This window comes from Corvus moneduloides, chromosome 30 (assembly GCF_009650955.1).
Source record: "Corvus moneduloides isolate bCorMon1 chromosome 30, bCorMon1.pri, whole genome shotgun sequence".
In the NCBI taxonomy this organism is placed as follows: domain Eukaryota; kingdom Metazoa; phylum Chordata; class Aves; order Passeriformes; family Corvidae; genus Corvus; species Corvus moneduloides.
Genome location: NC_045505.1, coordinates 806892 through 822224, shown reverse-complemented (window position 1 = coordinate 822224; position 15333 = coordinate 806892). Strand labels below are relative to the sequence as shown.

The 15333-nt window shown below is 68.4% G+C and overlaps 2 protein-coding genes across 4 annotated transcripts; both read left to right on the top strand.

The window, feature by feature from the left end:
- Window positions 1-370: 370 nt before the first annotated feature.
- On the top strand, window positions 371-4539 carry GRASP (general receptor for phosphoinositides 1 associated scaffold protein). Of its 2 annotated transcripts, XM_032093959.1 has the most exons (8): window positions 371-529; window positions 2224-2273; window positions 2689-2743; window positions 3097-3199; window positions 3281-3374; window positions 3445-3511; window positions 3591-3657; window positions 3736-4539. In XM_032093959.1, the coding sequence occupies exons 1-8, from the start codon at window positions 386-388 to the stop codon at window positions 4158-4160; spliced, it is 1005 nt and encodes a 334-aa protein (XP_031949850.1). In that variant the 5' UTR covers window positions 371-385; the 3' UTR covers window positions 4161-4539. The 2 variants fall into 2 exon arrangements, with proteins under 2 accessions (XP_031949850.1, XP_031949854.1); XM_032093963.1 differs by lacking the exon at window positions 3591-3657.
- Window positions 4540-7837: 3298 nt separating this feature from the next.
- NR4A1 (nuclear receptor subfamily 4 group A member 1) lies at window positions 7838-13464 on the top strand. Of its 2 annotated transcripts, XM_032093901.1 has the most exons (7): window positions 7839-7947; window positions 10225-11030; window positions 11270-11399; window positions 11514-11665; window positions 11815-12017; window positions 12093-12271; window positions 12362-13464. In XM_032093901.1, the coding sequence occupies exons 2-7, from the start codon at window positions 10227-10229 to the stop codon at window positions 12616-12618; spliced, it is 1725 nt and encodes a 574-aa protein (XP_031949792.1). In that variant the 5' UTR covers window positions 7839-7947; window positions 10225-10226; the 3' UTR covers window positions 12619-13464. The 2 variants fall into 2 exon arrangements, with proteins under 2 accessions (XP_031949791.1, XP_031949792.1); XM_032093900.1 differs by having other exon boundaries at window positions 7838-7947; window positions 12093-13464.
- Window positions 13465-15333: the final 1869 nt, after the last annotated feature.

Here is a 15333-nt window from a genome sequence, read left to right as displayed (position 1 = left end):
CGAGCAGGACCCCAGGCAGAACCTTCCCCCTGGATCCCCCGGGACCCCTAAGCAGGACCCTGCATAGGACCGTCCTGCTGGACCCCACCCAACGGACCCCCGCGCTGGACCCCACGCTGGACCTCCATGGGGTCCCCGAGCAGGACCCTCACACTGGGCCCCTCACTGGACCTCCACGTGGTCCCTACTCAGGGCCCGGGGCCGGAGCGGTGCCGGCCACACGCCGGACACGGCACAGGCTCCCCGGCACGGGGCGTGGCCAAGCCACAAATCCACCGTGGTTTAACGCCCAAGTGGGTGCGGTTTGGGGCCAAAAGGGGCGCGTCCCGCGGTGTCCCCGCCCCCAGGGTCCATATAGCGGCGCACGGGACCGCCCGGCCCGGCCATGACCCTGCGGCGGCGGCGGCGGCGGCGGCGGCTCCGGCCGAAGGACGATGAGGCACCGGCGGTGGCCCCGGAGAGCCCCGGCCCCGCCGAGCTCTACCGGGCGCTGGCGGCGGCCGGCGGGACCCTGCCCCGCGTACGCAAGGTAGGGTTGCGGGGGGAACGGGGGAGCCGCCCCAGTGCCCCCCGGTTGTGCGCCAGGGCCGGAGGGGGAACCGGCGCCGCGGGGGGAGCGGGGCTGCGCCGTGTCCCCATCGCGCCCAGCCGCTGGTCCCTGCGCCCTGCGGGGCTGCTCCGCCGTCTTCTCCTGAGCTCTTGTCCCGCCCCGAGGTCTCCCTGTACTGCCCCGGGGGCCCGCCTAAGCTTTCGTCGTGTCCCCATCCCGCCCCGGTGTCCCGATCCTGCCCCGGTGACCGCCCCCAGCCTCTTGTCCTGCCCCAGCATCTCCTCACCCTGTCCCATCCTGCCGCAGCATCTTCCCAGTGTCCCCGTCGCGCTCCATATTGTCCCCCCCAGGCGTCACATCCTGTCCCGGATCCTCCCCACGTCGTGCCCCGGTATTACCCCTGTACCCCCACCCTGGCTTTTCCCCCAAGCCCCACGTCCTGTTCAGGTCCCTCCCCACGTTCTCTCAGGTGTCTTCCCTTGCCCCTTCCCAGTGTCCCTCCAGGCCCCGCGTCCTGTCCTGATCCCTCTCCATGTCCTGCCCTGCAGCTTTCAGGGCGCAGGGCCAGACCCCCACCCCAGTGTACGTGGCTCTGTCACTGGGACAGGGGTGACCCCACGGCCCCCCGGGACTGTGTCCTGTGAGAAGGGCAAGGGGACAGGTCACAGGGTACCCCGGGTCTGGTTTGGTGGAACACGGGGCCCCTAGGAAAGCCCCTCTGTGGTGGCGCTGGGACTGACACCGCCCTGGCGCTCCCCCCGGCCCCGTGGTGCTTCCTGAGTGTTGTGGGGAAGCGAGAGCAGAGCCGACATCCGGAGCAGAAGTGGCCTCACGGCTGCACTGCCACAGCCCAGATATGCATGGTGGCCCAGCTCCCACTCACCGGCCAAGGCCACCACAAGACATGTCCCTGAGGGGTCCAGGACATTCCCACGTCTCCTTCCCGTCGCTGTGGTGACGTGGGGCCCAACGTGACAGGCAGCAACTTTCCCTATGGTGAACACACCCAATTCTGGTTGTTCTGCACCCATGGATGTGTTTGGGATGGTCGGTCACTATCTGGTGACACCCGCGGGGCTGGTGACACCCGTGTGGCAGAGCACAGAGGGAACCGCCGGCACCCGGCTGCCACCAAGACGTGCCATGTGCCGCTCTCAAAGGGCAGCTTATGGTGTCACTGCCTGCACTGGGAGCCCAGCAGCCACAGAGGGGCATTTGGGGACAGCCCTGTCACCTCCTGCCCTGCGGTGAGGGTCCTGTCTTGCCCGGCCAGTCCCTCCACCCGCCCACGCCTCTGCGCCTGCCACAACGGGGACATTGTCTGGGCCGGGGGGGGGTGGATTTTGCATGAAAAAACCCGACTTTGTGACCACAACAGGGCCTCTCTGTGCCGGGGCCCCTCCGAGCGTGGCGTGGGGTGGGTGCGGCGCAGTTGACGTCAAAGCATGGGGCGAGCGCAGGGCAGCTCTGAGGGTGCCTTTGAGCACCGATCAAAGCCCCGTTATGCCCAGCCGGCCGGGGGGCACCCGGGTGCTGGTTCGGTGCCGCCTTGGCACGGTGCTCCCCCAGGGTTTGGTGCTGTCCTGGTGGGACACCCTGTTTTGGCTGTCCCTGGAGGAGGGGGGGGATGTCCCCTCGGGCGTTCCCCGCTGATGGCTCTTCCTTTGCCGCAGGACGCAGGGTTCAAGTGGGCATCCCCGAGCCAGTCCCCGGAGGAGCACAGGTAGGGACAGGGGACACAGGAGTGGGGTTGGGGTCCCTGTCCCAGGGGGTTGGAGCTTGGCCCTGGGACATTGTTCCACACTGGAGGCCCCAGGAGGGCTGGGAATGAGGGGGGTTTTATGGGGAAACCTGCGGCAGGTGAGAGCAGCGATGGGGTCACAGCTGCCTGGTGGGCTCAGACACCCCAGACCCTGTGGGGATCCTGCCTGGCACCCACAGGATAAGTGACAGAACTCTGGCCAAGGCAAACTGGGGGGGGTTCCATCCCTGCGGACCAGGGGGGGAATCCCGTTTTAGGGAGAGGTGTCCTGTCCTTGGGGACCCCAAAGGCGCATTTTGAGAAGAGCCCAAAGTTTGCACGGGGGGGTTTGGGTGTGCCAGGGGCTCTGCCTTGTCCCTGATCCCTGTGTCCCCAGGAGGGTGGTGACGCTAGAGAAGAAGGCAGAGGAGTCTTTCGGCTTCGAGATCCAGGTGGGTGTTGAGCCGATCCGAGCCCGGCCATGCCCGGCCACGCCATACCCTGCTCCCCACCCTTCCAACCCGCACCTTGCTTTGCATCGAGGGTATTTTTAAGTTGTTTCTGAGCTCAGGGTTATTTTTAGCGGGGCCGTGTTACTGAACCTCCCCCGGCTGTGCCAGTGGGGGCAGCCGGGGGGGCACACTGGGGTGCAGCCATCAGGGTAAGACCCCCCTCCCGGCGGCCGGAGTGCTGCCCCGTATCACCCCAGAGCGATTAAACACCGCAATTGCTGCCCCGTGGCTGCTGCTGGGGGGTCCCTGGGGGTCGGGGTGTCCCCATGCCCCTCACTGGACCCCCATTCCAGACCTACGGGCTGCACCACCAGGACAGGAACAGCGTGGAGATGTTCACCTTCGTGTGCCGCGTGCACGGCGGGAGCCCGGCCGAGGCCGCAGGGCTCAAGGCTGGTGAGCACATCCTGGGAGAGCCGGGGGGACCCTGGCAGTGGGGACCAGCGTCCCTGAACCCGTGTTCCCCCCGTGCTCTAGGGGACACAATCACGGGGGTGAACGGGCTGAACGTGGAGGGCATCCGGCACCGCGAGATCGTGGAGATCATCAAGAGCTCAGGCAATGTACTCCGGTGAGCTGGGGGGCGCAGGGGGGGCCTGGGTGGATGCAGCCCCCCCCTGCTGACAGCTGCTGACCCACAGGCTCGACACGCTCTATGGGACGTCCATCCGGAGGGCCGAGCTGGAGGCCCGGCTGCAGTACCTGAAGGTGAGCAGGGACTGGCAGGGGTCACGGCGGGTTGGGGACCCCCTCCACCAGAGTCCTCACCCCCTCACCCTCCCCGCAGCAAACCCTCTACGAGAAGTGGGGGGAGTTTCGCTCGCTGATGGTGCAGGAGCAGCGGCTGGTGCGGGGTGAGTGGGGGCCGGGGGCTGGCAGGAGGGCTTTGGGGCACTGCCCGGCCCCCCTGACACCCCCGTGTCTCCCACCAGGTGTGGTGGCCAAGGACCCCAGCATCTACGACACGCTGGAGTCCATCCGCTGGTGCCTGCAGGGGGAGGGACTGCCGGGGGGCTCCTCCCGTGCCAGCGGCAGCGATGACTCCCTGTACCAGACCTGCGTCTTCGCCTCCTCCAGCTCCTTGGATGGGGACAAGGATGGGAACAAGGACAAGGATGAGGACAGCGGGGGTCCTGCGCCCCCCCCACCGCGCCCCCGACCTGCCCTGGCCCGCAGCGCCAGCCTCAAGTGTGCAGGGGGCCCGGGGGCTGCGGGGAGGCTTTGGGCCCGGGCCGGGGACCCCGGGGAGGGAGCGGCCGCTCCCCGCAAGGGCCGACACAGCAGCTTCCGCCGGCGGCTGCTCAAGTTCATCCCGGGTCTGAACCGGGCGCTGGAGGAGGAGGAGAGTCACCTCTAGCCGGCGGCCCCCGGCCCCCCAGGACTATTCACTTATTTATTGCGAGGAGCTTCATTCCCCCGGTCCCCATCCCTGGGGGCTGCAGGAAGGAGGTTTGGGTTGGCCCCAGGGGTCCCGATTTGGGCACCCCCCCCCCGGGCCGTGGGGATTGTGACACTGAGGGACGGACGTGACACCAAGGGACAGACATGAGGACTCTCGTGAGGCGGCTTACGGAGCTGTCGCTGCTCTCGGGAATGGCTGCCTTCCTCCCTGGAGGGGAGCGCCGGGGGAGCCCCCCATTCCCCAGGTGAGGGGGGCTGTGGGGGTCCCACCCCCTGCTCCTCCCGGGCTGTTGTACCACGTCGGTGCTCGCCAATACAGAGACGATTTGCAGCGATGTGTGGCTGTGACTGAGGGGGGACGGAGCCCCGTGGGCACCAGGATGGGGTGCCTGGGGGGGCCGGGTCCCTGGGGGACCCCACCAGGCTACAGCTCCCCCATAGCCCCCACACTGCCCCCTTGGGCCTCCCCGCTGGGCTCCGGGCAGGGTGGCCATGGGGTGACCAACTGATGTCGCCTCGGACGTGAGTGAGCTCCCGGGGGCTCCCCGTGTCCCCCCGCCTGCTGCAGCCCCCGGTGCCGCAGGCCACGTCCCGGCGCTGCGGGGCCCCGGCCAGGCCCTTCCTGCCCCGTTTCCTCCGGTAGCCGGCGGGAAGCGGGTCCCACCCGGAGCCCTTCCGCCCGCGGGGGACAGGGTGCCCGCGCAGGACGGGCACGGGGGTCCCCCCACGCCCTGCCTCAGTGTCCCCCAGAGCCGCTGAAGCAGCATCCAGAGGAGCTGGGGGACACAAAGCCCCCCCAGCTGCTGCTGCAGCACCGCTGCGTGTACAGGGATTCCCTTGCACGACGATTCCCTTGCACGGGTGCTCCGTGGGGCACCGAGAGCCCCCAGCCCCCTGCTCCGTGTCTCGGTTTCCCCCCTGGCTGGGCTGTTGTGTGTTTGGGGACCCCAGCTCTCAGGTCCTGGAGTGTCCCATGGCTCAGCTCTCCCCCCTCCCCTTCCCTTCCCCCACCCCAGGATCCCAGGGGTGTCTGCTCTCCGGAGACCTGGGGGTGAGAACCCCAAAGCTGCGGGTGTGTGCGCCATGGAGTGGAGGGTGGGGGGCTCTGCTGGCTCCCCCACACTCTCCTACCTTGTCCCTGTTCCAGCTCGGCTTCGTGCTGGACATTTATGGTCTGGCTCCCACAGCCCCGGCAGCTCCCGGCATCCTCCCGCGTGCTGCCAGGGTCGGAGCACCCCGTTCTTGTCAAAGCCACAGCGGGTCCCCCCGTCGCAGCTGCCACCCCATGCTGAGCTTTTTATAGCCCCGACCTGGGGCTGCGTGTGCCCGGAAATGGGCAGGTGGCCGTGGGACACCGGGGTCACGCGTGGCACCGGCTGAGCTGGGCAGGGCCGGGGGGCCAAGGCTGCGGGGTACGGACCGGGAACGCCCCGGAGCAGCCTGTCATTACCGATAAATATAGGCCCGGGGCAGGGAGCCAGCGCCGGCCGTGGGCACCGGCTAATCACCGCCCGGTCATGGGCACCCTGCAAGCCCCAACGCCCGCCCTGGGACTCGGGAAGGGCTGGCTGGTGGCCACTGTATCGCCGCGTCCCCACCCGGGTGTCGGGGTGGATCCCCGGGGCTGGTGTGAACAGGGGTCCCCCCTGCACCCCCGTGGCCTTGCCAGGGTGGCTGGGCTCGGGTTTCCTCCCCCGGGGCTGTCGCAGTCCCCGCGGCCTCTCCCGGGGTACAGCTAATCCCGGGTGCGGGGGCTGCCAGTGTCACCCTCCTGCCTCCGGTAGCGCCGCAACCAAGCGAGGGATGCGGGGGGCTGCAGCCGCCACGCTCCGTACCCCCGGTGCCTTTGGGACCCCCGAGAGCTCTGGGACCCCGCTGTCGGACCTGTCCCGAGGACTCCCGGCCGTATCCCCGGGCTGGCACCGGCCGTGCTGCTCGTCGCGTGTTGCAGGGACCCTGGCAGGTCCTGCCGAGCCCGGGGGATCCCTTTGGGGGCGGCCCCGGTGGTGCCGCGGGATCCCCAAGACGTCAGTGACGAGGTGTGACGTCAGCGGGCAGGTGTGATGTCACGGAACCCCGTCGGGGGCGGGCGCCAGCGAGAAGCGGGGCCGCAGCGAGGTAATGGGCAACGGGAGGAGGCGGCGACGGCGCCCGCCCCCGGGCCACCACCTCTGATACCCCCGTGAGCCCTCCGGGCCCCTCTGGTGCCGGGCTGCCCCCGCCCCCGCCGCTCCTCACGGGGCCCGGGGTTTCGTGAGGCCGGGCAAGGTCCCGGTACCGGGGGTCCCGGCAGCACCCCCGGCGCCGGCTGCGGCTCCCGGGGCACCGGGGCACCGGCCTCAGGGTGGCTCCATTCCCCCGGTGGGACGGTACCGCGGGGCTCTGCCGCTGCAGCGGGCACTAATGGAGAAGAACGAAAGGGGCCGCCCACCCCGGGGGCGCTGCCAACCCGGGCACAGCGGGCCGGGTCCCCCAGGACCCCCGGTTTGTCCCCGGGGGCGGATAACGGCGGGTACGGCAAGGGAGGGTACCGACCTGGTACCGAAGTGTGTCGGGTCGGTACCGGAAGATACCAAGGGAGTACTGGGGTAGTACCGGAGGGTACCGGCTGGGAAGATACGGGGTGGTACCGGGGGCATCGCGGGAGGTACCGGAGCCGTACCGGAGGGTACCGGCATGGTACCGGAGGGTATTGGGCGGGTACCGGCGTGGCACCGAAGGGTACTGGGAAGTTCTGGGTCCCTTCCGCTCACCCTTCGGCCTCCCGCGGACCCGGCCCGGCTCTGCACGGGCTGAGCTCATCTTTCCAGCCCGCGGGCGCTGTTCCCGGCGCCGGCGCCCGCCAGCAGCCGCCGCTCTTTCCATCGGCCCGGCCAGGGGCTCCCCGGGGGACCGGGCGGAGGCGGGACCCCGCGTCACTCCCCCCGCACCCGGGCACCGAGCAGGAGGAGACCGGGGGTACTGGCGCCGCTGAGCACCGGAGATACCGGCTCAGATGGGCATCGGGCATAGCGGCACCGGGGGTACGGGGAGACCACCGGGGAGAGCGGCACCGGGGGGGCACCGGGAATGGGGGCACTGAAGATACCGACACCGAGGGGGCTCCAGGGATAACGGTACCGGAGATACTGGCACCCCGAGGGCAACGAGAATGGGGGCACCAGGGTACCGTCAACGAGGGGACACCGGGGATACCGACACCGAGAGGGCACCGGGGGCAGGGACTTAAGTGATGCCGGCACCGAGGGGGTACGGAGGGTGGGCGCACCGGAGTACCAGCAACGAGGGGACACCGGAAATAGCAGCAGCGAGAGAGCACCGGGGTGGAGGCACCGGGGAATGCCAGCCCCGGGGTACCGGCAGCGAGGAGACACCGCGGATACTGAAGGGGCACCGGCCCTGGGGACACCGGGGATACCCCTGACACCGGGGCCTCCCTCCCCCCGCTGGCGGCCCCCGGAGCCCCGGGGGGGATATGTGGGGGAGCGAGGGGCGCCCGAGCTATTTTTAGCCGGGGCCGCGGGGGTATTTTTAGCCGGGGCCGCGGGTGCGTCAATGGAACCCCGCGTGCGTCACGGCCGCGCCCCCGCCGGGGCCGCCCCCCCCGTGCGTCACCGGCCCCGCGCCGCCCCGCGCGTCACCGAGCGCTTAAGAGAAAGTAGTGGCGGGGCCGGAGCCCGGCGGAGCCCGCGGAGCGGCGGTGGCAGGAGCAGGAACCGGAGCGCCGCCGCGCCGGCAGCCGGGTACGGGCGGCACCGGGATGCGGGGGGCACCGGGGGCGGGGGTCCCGCTGGCAGTGGGGGCGGGCTGCGCGCACCGGGAGGTGCACGGGGTCGGGTGTCCCGGTGGCACCAGGGGGAACAGGACCGATCGTCCCGGGCGGCACCGGAGGGATTCAGATCGGGCGTGTCAGGTGGCACCGGGGGAATCTGCGTCGGGCATCCCGGTGGCACCGGGGGCTCAGGGCGCATGTACGTGGGCGTCCTGCAAGGTGTATGTGGTCGGGTGTCCCAGCAGCAGCACGGGCAACCGGGTCGCGCGTCCCGATGGCACCGGGTGGAGCCGGGGCTCGCGTGTCTGAAGGACACTGTGGAAGAAACTCCCGGTGCCACCGGCGATGGTCGGGGATCCCGGTGGAAGGGACCGGGCGGTGTGCGCTGTGCGGGACTGCCTCTTGGGGGTATCCGGTGGCACCAGGGGGAACCGAGTCGGGCGTCCCGCGTGGCGCTGGAAGGCGCACGGGATCGGGCGTCCCGGTGGCAGCGGCAGGAACTGGATCAGGAGTCCCGGTAGCACCGGGAAGAGCCGGGGCTCGCGCACCAGACGGGAGTTGGCAGAGCGAGAGATCCCGGCCCCGGGGGTCCCGGGAAGAGCCCGACACCACCCACTCCTCTGTGAGGAGCTGTGCAGGACCGGGAGTCGCTACTAGGACTGTGGGGATCGGGGCTGCTTCCCCCATCGTGGCACCCCGACCGGGGCCAGCTGCACGTGCAGGAACACCCCGTCTCTGGGGATTGTGGGGGGCAGAGTCACCCCATAGCGGGCATCCCTCCGGGATCCCTGAGCAGAGTGGTCATGGAACTGGAGTGGGCAGCAGCTGGGCAGGCAGGAGCATGCGGGGAGCACGGGGATTACGGCGCTGCGAGCTGGGATGTGCAGGCAGCATCAGGACCTGGCAGTGGAAACAGGGATGTGCAGGCAAACCCCGCACTGCCCACGCAGGCCTGGCAGCAGCCGCCACGGCATTACCGGGCAGCAGGTGCCGGCAGGGATGTGGGCAGCGTCGCCCACCCCCAGTGCCACCGGCTGCTCTCGCCCGCCCGCGGCCCGGGGCCCGGTGCCAGCGGCTGCCACCCGCCCGTGCAGGCAGCAGCCTCAGGGCTGGGCACAGGCAGCTGCCTGCGCTCCCAAATGAGGAATCTGCAAATAGAGCCCAGCCGTGGGCAGCGCGGAGGCTGCTGCGGGAATCTGTGCCCAGTCCCTGGGGAAACAGGGCAGAGAGGACCCCAAATGCTGTCAGTGAGTGGGTGAGAGCAAAAGCGTTCAAATAACCGGGACCACGGGAAGGGTCGAGGCATTGCATCCGCCGGGGTTTTCGTGTAGGCAAGGAAAACTCCCACTGGCAGAGACAGTGTCCCCCGGGGCCGTGTCCCCAGCACGGCCTCAGGTCCTCTCGGCTTCATCTGGGGACAGGAGGCAGCTGGGGGGTCATCGTCCCCTCTGAACCCACGCGCAAACCGGACACGCACAAACTCCGCTGGGACGCCAGCAGTGGGCTGGGGGCTGGTGCCACCTCATGGGTGCCAGAGCTGGACCCACGCTGGGTATTTTTAAACCCAGCTTCTGGCGGGTGTCGGCTTTCTTGGTGCCCGCGAGAGTTGCCCAGATTTGGCTGGGGGAATCCGGGGGCCGGCGGGTGCTCTGGCAGCAGGGCCGTGCCAGGACCGCGGCTGGGGGCCAGCACAGCGTGACCTTTAAAGGTCTGCAAGATGAATTACATTATCGGCTTGCCATTGGGATCACTTCTGGCTTGGCTTTCAGCTGGACATGGGACTCCGCTTGTCTTGTGTCTCACCGGGTCCATGCACAGCCCTGGGGGGCTTCAGGGACAGAGGGTGGGCTCCTCTCCCCCTGCACCTGGAGGTCTGCCTGCACTGATGTTCCTGAAAAGCCCCAAAAGGAGTTGTGGGGGAAGTGGCATCCTCAAAACCTAGTTCAGCCCTGACTCTGTTTTCCCTCAGCCAGCCCGAGGGCTTGGGAATCTGCTGGCCACATTCCTCCCTCCTTCCCTTTCGGGGGCTTTTGCTAAGCCAGCGTTTTGGGGAATGTCCTTTGTACCCATTGGCTGTGCCGTGACCTTTCCCAGGGATAGTGGTGGCCGCCACCAGACAGCCGGTGGCTATGGGGGTCCAGTTCCAGCACGAGGGGAATCTCCGTGGTTCCCACCCTGTTTCCATCCTCTGCCTGGATGACGGAGGGCTGATATCGGGGTCCCCGCTGACACCCCTCTCTCCCCACAGAGATGCCCTGCATCCAGGCACAGTACGGCACCGCGGGCACTGGCCCCTGTGAGCGCTGCCCGGCCGAGCTGCTCAGCCCTGAAGGCGGCCGATTCCCCATGGAAGTGGCTGGAGCCGATCTGGCGGCCGCCCCTGCCCTGCCCAGCTTCAGCACCTTCATGGAGGGCTACGCTGGCGAGTTTGACGCCTTCCTCTACCAGCTGCCAGCAAGCGGCCAGTCCAGCGCCGCCACCGCCTTCAAGCTGGAGGACTTCCAGGTTTACGGCTGCTACCCCAGCGCCTTCGGTGGGCAGCCGGACGAGGCCCTCTCCTCCAGTGGCTCGGACTGCTACGGGAGCCCCTGCTCCATCCCCTCGCCTGCCACGCCAGGCTTCCAGCCTCCACAGGCCCCAGGCTGGGAGGGCTCCTTCGGGGCGTACTCACCGCTACCGAACTACGAGGGTGGGCAGCCCTGGGCAGAGCCAGCCAAGGGCGGGGGGTCACAGCCCCCCTTCTTTGCCTTCGGCCCCCCGGCCCCCAGCCCAGGTGGGTCCCCCGTGACCCTGAAGGGGCAGCCAGGCCCCGCACCCTGTGTGGACCCGCGGCTGCTAGACACGGACGCCTTCCCCCCGAGCCAAGGTCCTGCCAGGGGTTTCGCGGGGCTGCCCCTGGCCCCCACCTCCCCGCTGCTGGAGGGGCCGGCGCTGGCGCCCACCAAGGTGCGCAGCCCCGGGGCGGGCGAGGGTCGCTGCGCCGTCTGCGGGGACAACGCGTCCTGCCAGCACTACGGTGTGCGCACCTGCGAGGGCTGCAAGGGCTTCTTCAAGGTAAGGGGACCCCCAACTCAACACGGGCTGCCGGGATGTTCCCACAATGCTTTGCAGCAGCAGGAGGATGCTGCGGGGTGCCCCAGCGAGGGGCAGGGCAGGGAGCACGGTCATGGAGCCCTCCCCACGGACATGGAGCCGGATGCTGGGCTGGAGCGGGAGGCAGGGGAGGACAGAAGGGCTTTTGTTTGGAGCTCGGCGCCCCGGGCTGAGCTCAGCCGCTCCTTCCCCACCCGCAGCGCACAGTGCAGAAGAATGCCAAGTACATCTGCCTGGCCAACAAGGATTGCCCTGTGGACAAGCGGCGCAGGAACCGCTGCCAGTTCTGCCGCTTCCAGAAGTGCCTGGCCGTCGGCATGGTCAAAGAAGGTACCAGGGTCCCATCCTGGGTGGGGGGTACCCAGCAGGAGTGGGGAGTCCCCACTCTGCAGCCTTTCAGGCTGCACTGAGGACAGACACACTCACTGCAAGTCCCAACCACAGTGGTCCGGACCGACAGCCTGAAAGGGCGGCGGGGCCGTCTCCCCTCCAAGCCCAAACAGCTGCCAGATGCGTCCCCCGTCAGCCTCATCACCTCGCTGGTGCGGGCACACATCGACTCCATCCCCAGTGCCACCAAGCTCGACTACTCCAAGGTAGGGCCAGTGCCACTCCATGCCCTCCCCAAGATCATGCCAGGGCTGGGGTTGGATCCTGACCCAATCCCCATCCCAGTTTCTCACCCATCCCCATCAACAGATCCTGATCCCGTCCCCATCCCAATCCTGACCCATCCCCATCGCAGTTCCAGGAGTCAGCACCGCGCCCGTTTGAGAAGGAGGACTCGGTGGACGTGCAGCAGTTCTATGACCTGCTCACCGGCTCCATGGACGTCATCCGCAAGTGGGCCGAGAAGATCCAGGGATTCTCCGAGCTGCCCAAGGAGGACCAGGACCTTCTGCTGGAGTCAGCCTTCCTGGAGCTCTTCATCCTGCGTCTGGCATACCGGTGAGCCCTGGGGCAGCGCAGAGCAGGGGGAGCCCGAGATGTGCCGAGGGGTGACGCCTGGATTTGTGCTGGCAGCTCTAAGCCAGAGGAAGGGAAACTCATCTTCTGCAACGGGGTGGTGCTGCACCGGCAGCAGTGCGTGCGCGGCTTCGGAGAGTGGATCGACGCCATCCTCGAGTTCTCCCAGAGCCTGCACCGCATGAGCGTCGACGTCCCCTCCTTCTCCTGCCTTGCCGCCCTCGTCATCATCACAGGTGAGACCCCCCCCAGCTCCAGGCTGGCTGCTGTCCCCATCCCCACCTCGTGTCTGTTGCCGCGGTCCCACACGCTGTGTGTAACCCCAGACCGGCATGGGCTGAAGGAGCCGAAGCGGGTGGAGGAGCTGCAGAACCGCATCGTGGGCTGCCTCAAGGACCACGTGGCAGCAGCAGGGGCCGAGCCCGGGCGCTCCAGCTGCCTCTCCAAGCTGCTGGGGAAGCTGCCGGAGCTGCGCAGCCTCTGCACCCAGGGCCTCCAGCGCATCTTCTACCTCAAGCTGGAGGACTTGGTGCCGCCACCGCCCATCGTTGACAAGATTTTCATGGACACTCTGCCTTTCTGAGTCCCGGGCAAGGGGCTGCCACGAGCCCCTGACCTGCCTGGGGACATCTGGGACCCGCCCTGGGCAACCCTGGTTCAGTCCGAGGATGCCTGGGAACCCCCTGGGCACTCCTGGGTCACCCCTGGCATGCCTGGAACATCTCCTGTGTACCCCTAGATCAACTGTGGGATGTTTGGGACCCCGCCTTGGTCACCCCTGGGTCACTCCCAGGATGCCTGGAACTGGCCCTGGTCACTCCTGGATCAGTCCTGGGATGCCCAGGACCTCCCTGTGGACTCCTGAATGACCTCTGGGACACCTGGGACCTCCCCGGGCCATCCCTAAGACCCTATGTACACCCCTGGATCACCCCCAGAACACCTGGAACCCCTCTTGAATCACCCCCAGAATGCCTGGGACCCCCCCCTAGGTCATCCACAGGATGCCTGGGACCCCCTGGGCACACCTAGGTGGCCCCTGGGATGCCTGGGACCACCCCTACATCACTCCAGGAATGCCTGGGATCCCCTCTGGATCACTCCCAGGATATCTGGGTCCCCCCTCAGATGCCTGAGTCTTCTTGGGGGCGCCCTTGGGGGTGCCCCATGTGCCTTCACGGCCCAGGGCACAGCCCCACAGCAGCCCCGGTGCCGTCTTCCCCGAGGGCATTGCCGGCGCGGTGCCCCCTTCCCCTGTAAAAATGCCCCTGATGTAAATAGCGCCAGCCGGGTCCTGTACAGAGTGGGGGGCGTGGGCGAGGGGTGGCTCCGGCCCCCCCAACCGCGGCCCCTTCCCCTTTATATATATTTTTCTGGGTTTCCCTCTTTTTGGCCATTTTCTGTATATAAACTTGTACGTACAGCGAGAGCCACTGAGCGGGACCTTTGTTGCGTGTACTCCCCGTTAGTGAATATTGCGGGATTGGGAAGGGGGGACAGAGCGACGGGGCTGGGGACAGCTGGGACGCTGGAGGTGGGGAAAAACGGGATGGCAGAGCTGGGGAGAGTGGGGATGCTGGAGCTGGGGACAGCCAGAACGCCGGGGAAGGGGAGAGGCGGAGGGCTGGAGCTGGGAACAAACAGGACACTGGAGCTGGGACAGCCGGAGCTGGGGACCGGAGCTGGTGACTGGAGCTGGTGACAGCCGGGGCTCGGACAGTGTAGGTGTCGGAGCTGGAGGCAGCTGGAACACTTGGGCTGGATAAAAACAGGACGTTGGAGCTGGGGAAAAAAACAGTCTACTGGAGCTGAGACAGCCGGGGCGATGGAGCCGGGGACAGCTGGAGCGCCGGAGCCGGGATGCCAGAGCTGGGGACAGCCGGGTCGGTGGATCTGGGGACAGCTGGGGCACCGGAGCCAGGGACAGCCGGGATGCCAAAGACAAGAACAGCCGGGGCTCCAGAGCTGGGGACAGCCGGAGCCGGGGACAGCCGGGGCTCCGGAGCCGGGGACAACCGGGACGCCGGAGCCGGGGACAGCCGGGGCTCCGGAGCCGGGGACAGCCGGGACGCCGGAGCCGGGGACAGCCGGGACGCCGGAGCCGCACGTTGCCCACGCCGCTGCCCTTGAGCCGTCACTCATCGGCGGCTGCCGCGGCCCCGCACCTGTCGCCTGCCTGATTTATCCTCCCCAAAATAACCGGGAAGCGTGACCGTGTCCCCCGCTCGTGTTCCCGGGGACGTGGCCATTGGCAGGGCCAGCCCTGGCGGGGGGGGGGGGGGGGTGATGGCGTTTTGGGGTCCCGATCCCGGGAGCTGGGGACGGAGCCGGGGGTTCCAAGGCAGGGGGGTGACACGCGCGGCTTATGTGTCCCCCGGCTTGTCCCCTTCCTCCTGCTGGGGACAGCCTGGCCCCGGAGCAAACGTTAACGGGGACACCCAGGGCCGATGCGGAACAAGGGCCACATTGAGGCGCGGGGCCGGGGGCGCCCCGCGGTGACACAAAACAAGGGTCCCTCTGTCCCCCCCGCCGCCGCCCCCGCCATGGACACAGCGCTGACGCACGGCGGGGCCGCGAACGGGAGTCGGGGTGGGGAAGAGCGGAGCTGCACGCAGTGGGCACGGGGGGCACGGGGTGGGCACCCGGCACGGCACGACTCGGCTCCGCGTGGCTCTGCTCCGGCTGCGGAGCAGGAATGGCCGTGCCGCAGGTCTCCGTCCCCTCCCCACAGCTCAGGGCCGGCTTCTGCCCACCTTGTCCTCATCGCTGTCCCCTTTCTCTTGGCAGGGGCTGCTGCAGGAGGGACGGGGATGGTACCAGCGGGGCCGAGTAAAAGCAGCTCCGTGGGCAGCTCCGGCCACGCCGGTGGTCCCGGGGCTGCACGGCACAGACACGGGTGTCTCGGTGCGTGCTGCGCAGGTGTCTCGGTGTGTGCTGCACAGGTGTCTCGGTGTGTGCGGCGCAGGTGTCTCGGTGTGTGCTGCACAGGTGTCTCGGTGTGTGCTGCACAGGTGTCTCGGTGTGTGCGGCGCAGGTGTCTCGGTGTGTGCTGCACAGGTGTCTCGGTGTGTGCTGCACAGGTGTCTCGGTGTGTGCTGCGCAGGTGTCTCGGTGTGTGCCCAGCTCCCCGCCCGGTGACACGTCATGGCCACATTCCTGCTGCTGTTTACACCAGGCCATGTGTCCCCATGGCAGCGTGGCCGATCAGTGCCCCAAATCCCCATGTCCCCACTCCCTGTGTCCCCTATGTCTGCCCATCCATCCATCCCTCTTTCCCTGTGTCCATCCGTCCCACTGT

Bases quoted from the DNA above. Each gene is read 5' to 3' on its own strand.
- GRASP (XM_032093959.1), top strand. From the start codon at position 386: ATGACCCTGCGGCGGCGGCGGCGGCGGCGGCGGCTCCGGCCGAAGGAC. The intron at 530-2,223 runs GTAGGGTTGCGG...CCTTTGCCGCAG, and splicing joins CCCTGCCCCGCGTACGCAAG to GACGCAGGGTTCAAGTGGGC. The intron at 3,512-3,590 runs GTGAGCAGGGAC...CCCTCCCCGCAG, and splicing joins CCCGGCTGCAGTACCTGAAG to CAAACCCTCTACGAGAAGTG.
- NR4A1 (XM_032093900.1), top strand. From the start codon at position 10,227: ATGCCCTGCATCCAGGCACAGTACGGCACCGCGGGCACTGGCCCCTGT. The intron at 11,666-11,814 runs GTAGGGCCAGTG...TCCCCATCGCAG, and splicing joins CCAAGCTCGACTACTCCAAG to TTCCAGGAGTCAGCACCGCG. The intron at 12,018-12,092 runs GTGAGCCCTGGG...TTGTGCTGGCAG, and splicing joins ATCCTGCGTCTGGCATACCG to CTCTAAGCCAGAGGAAGGGA.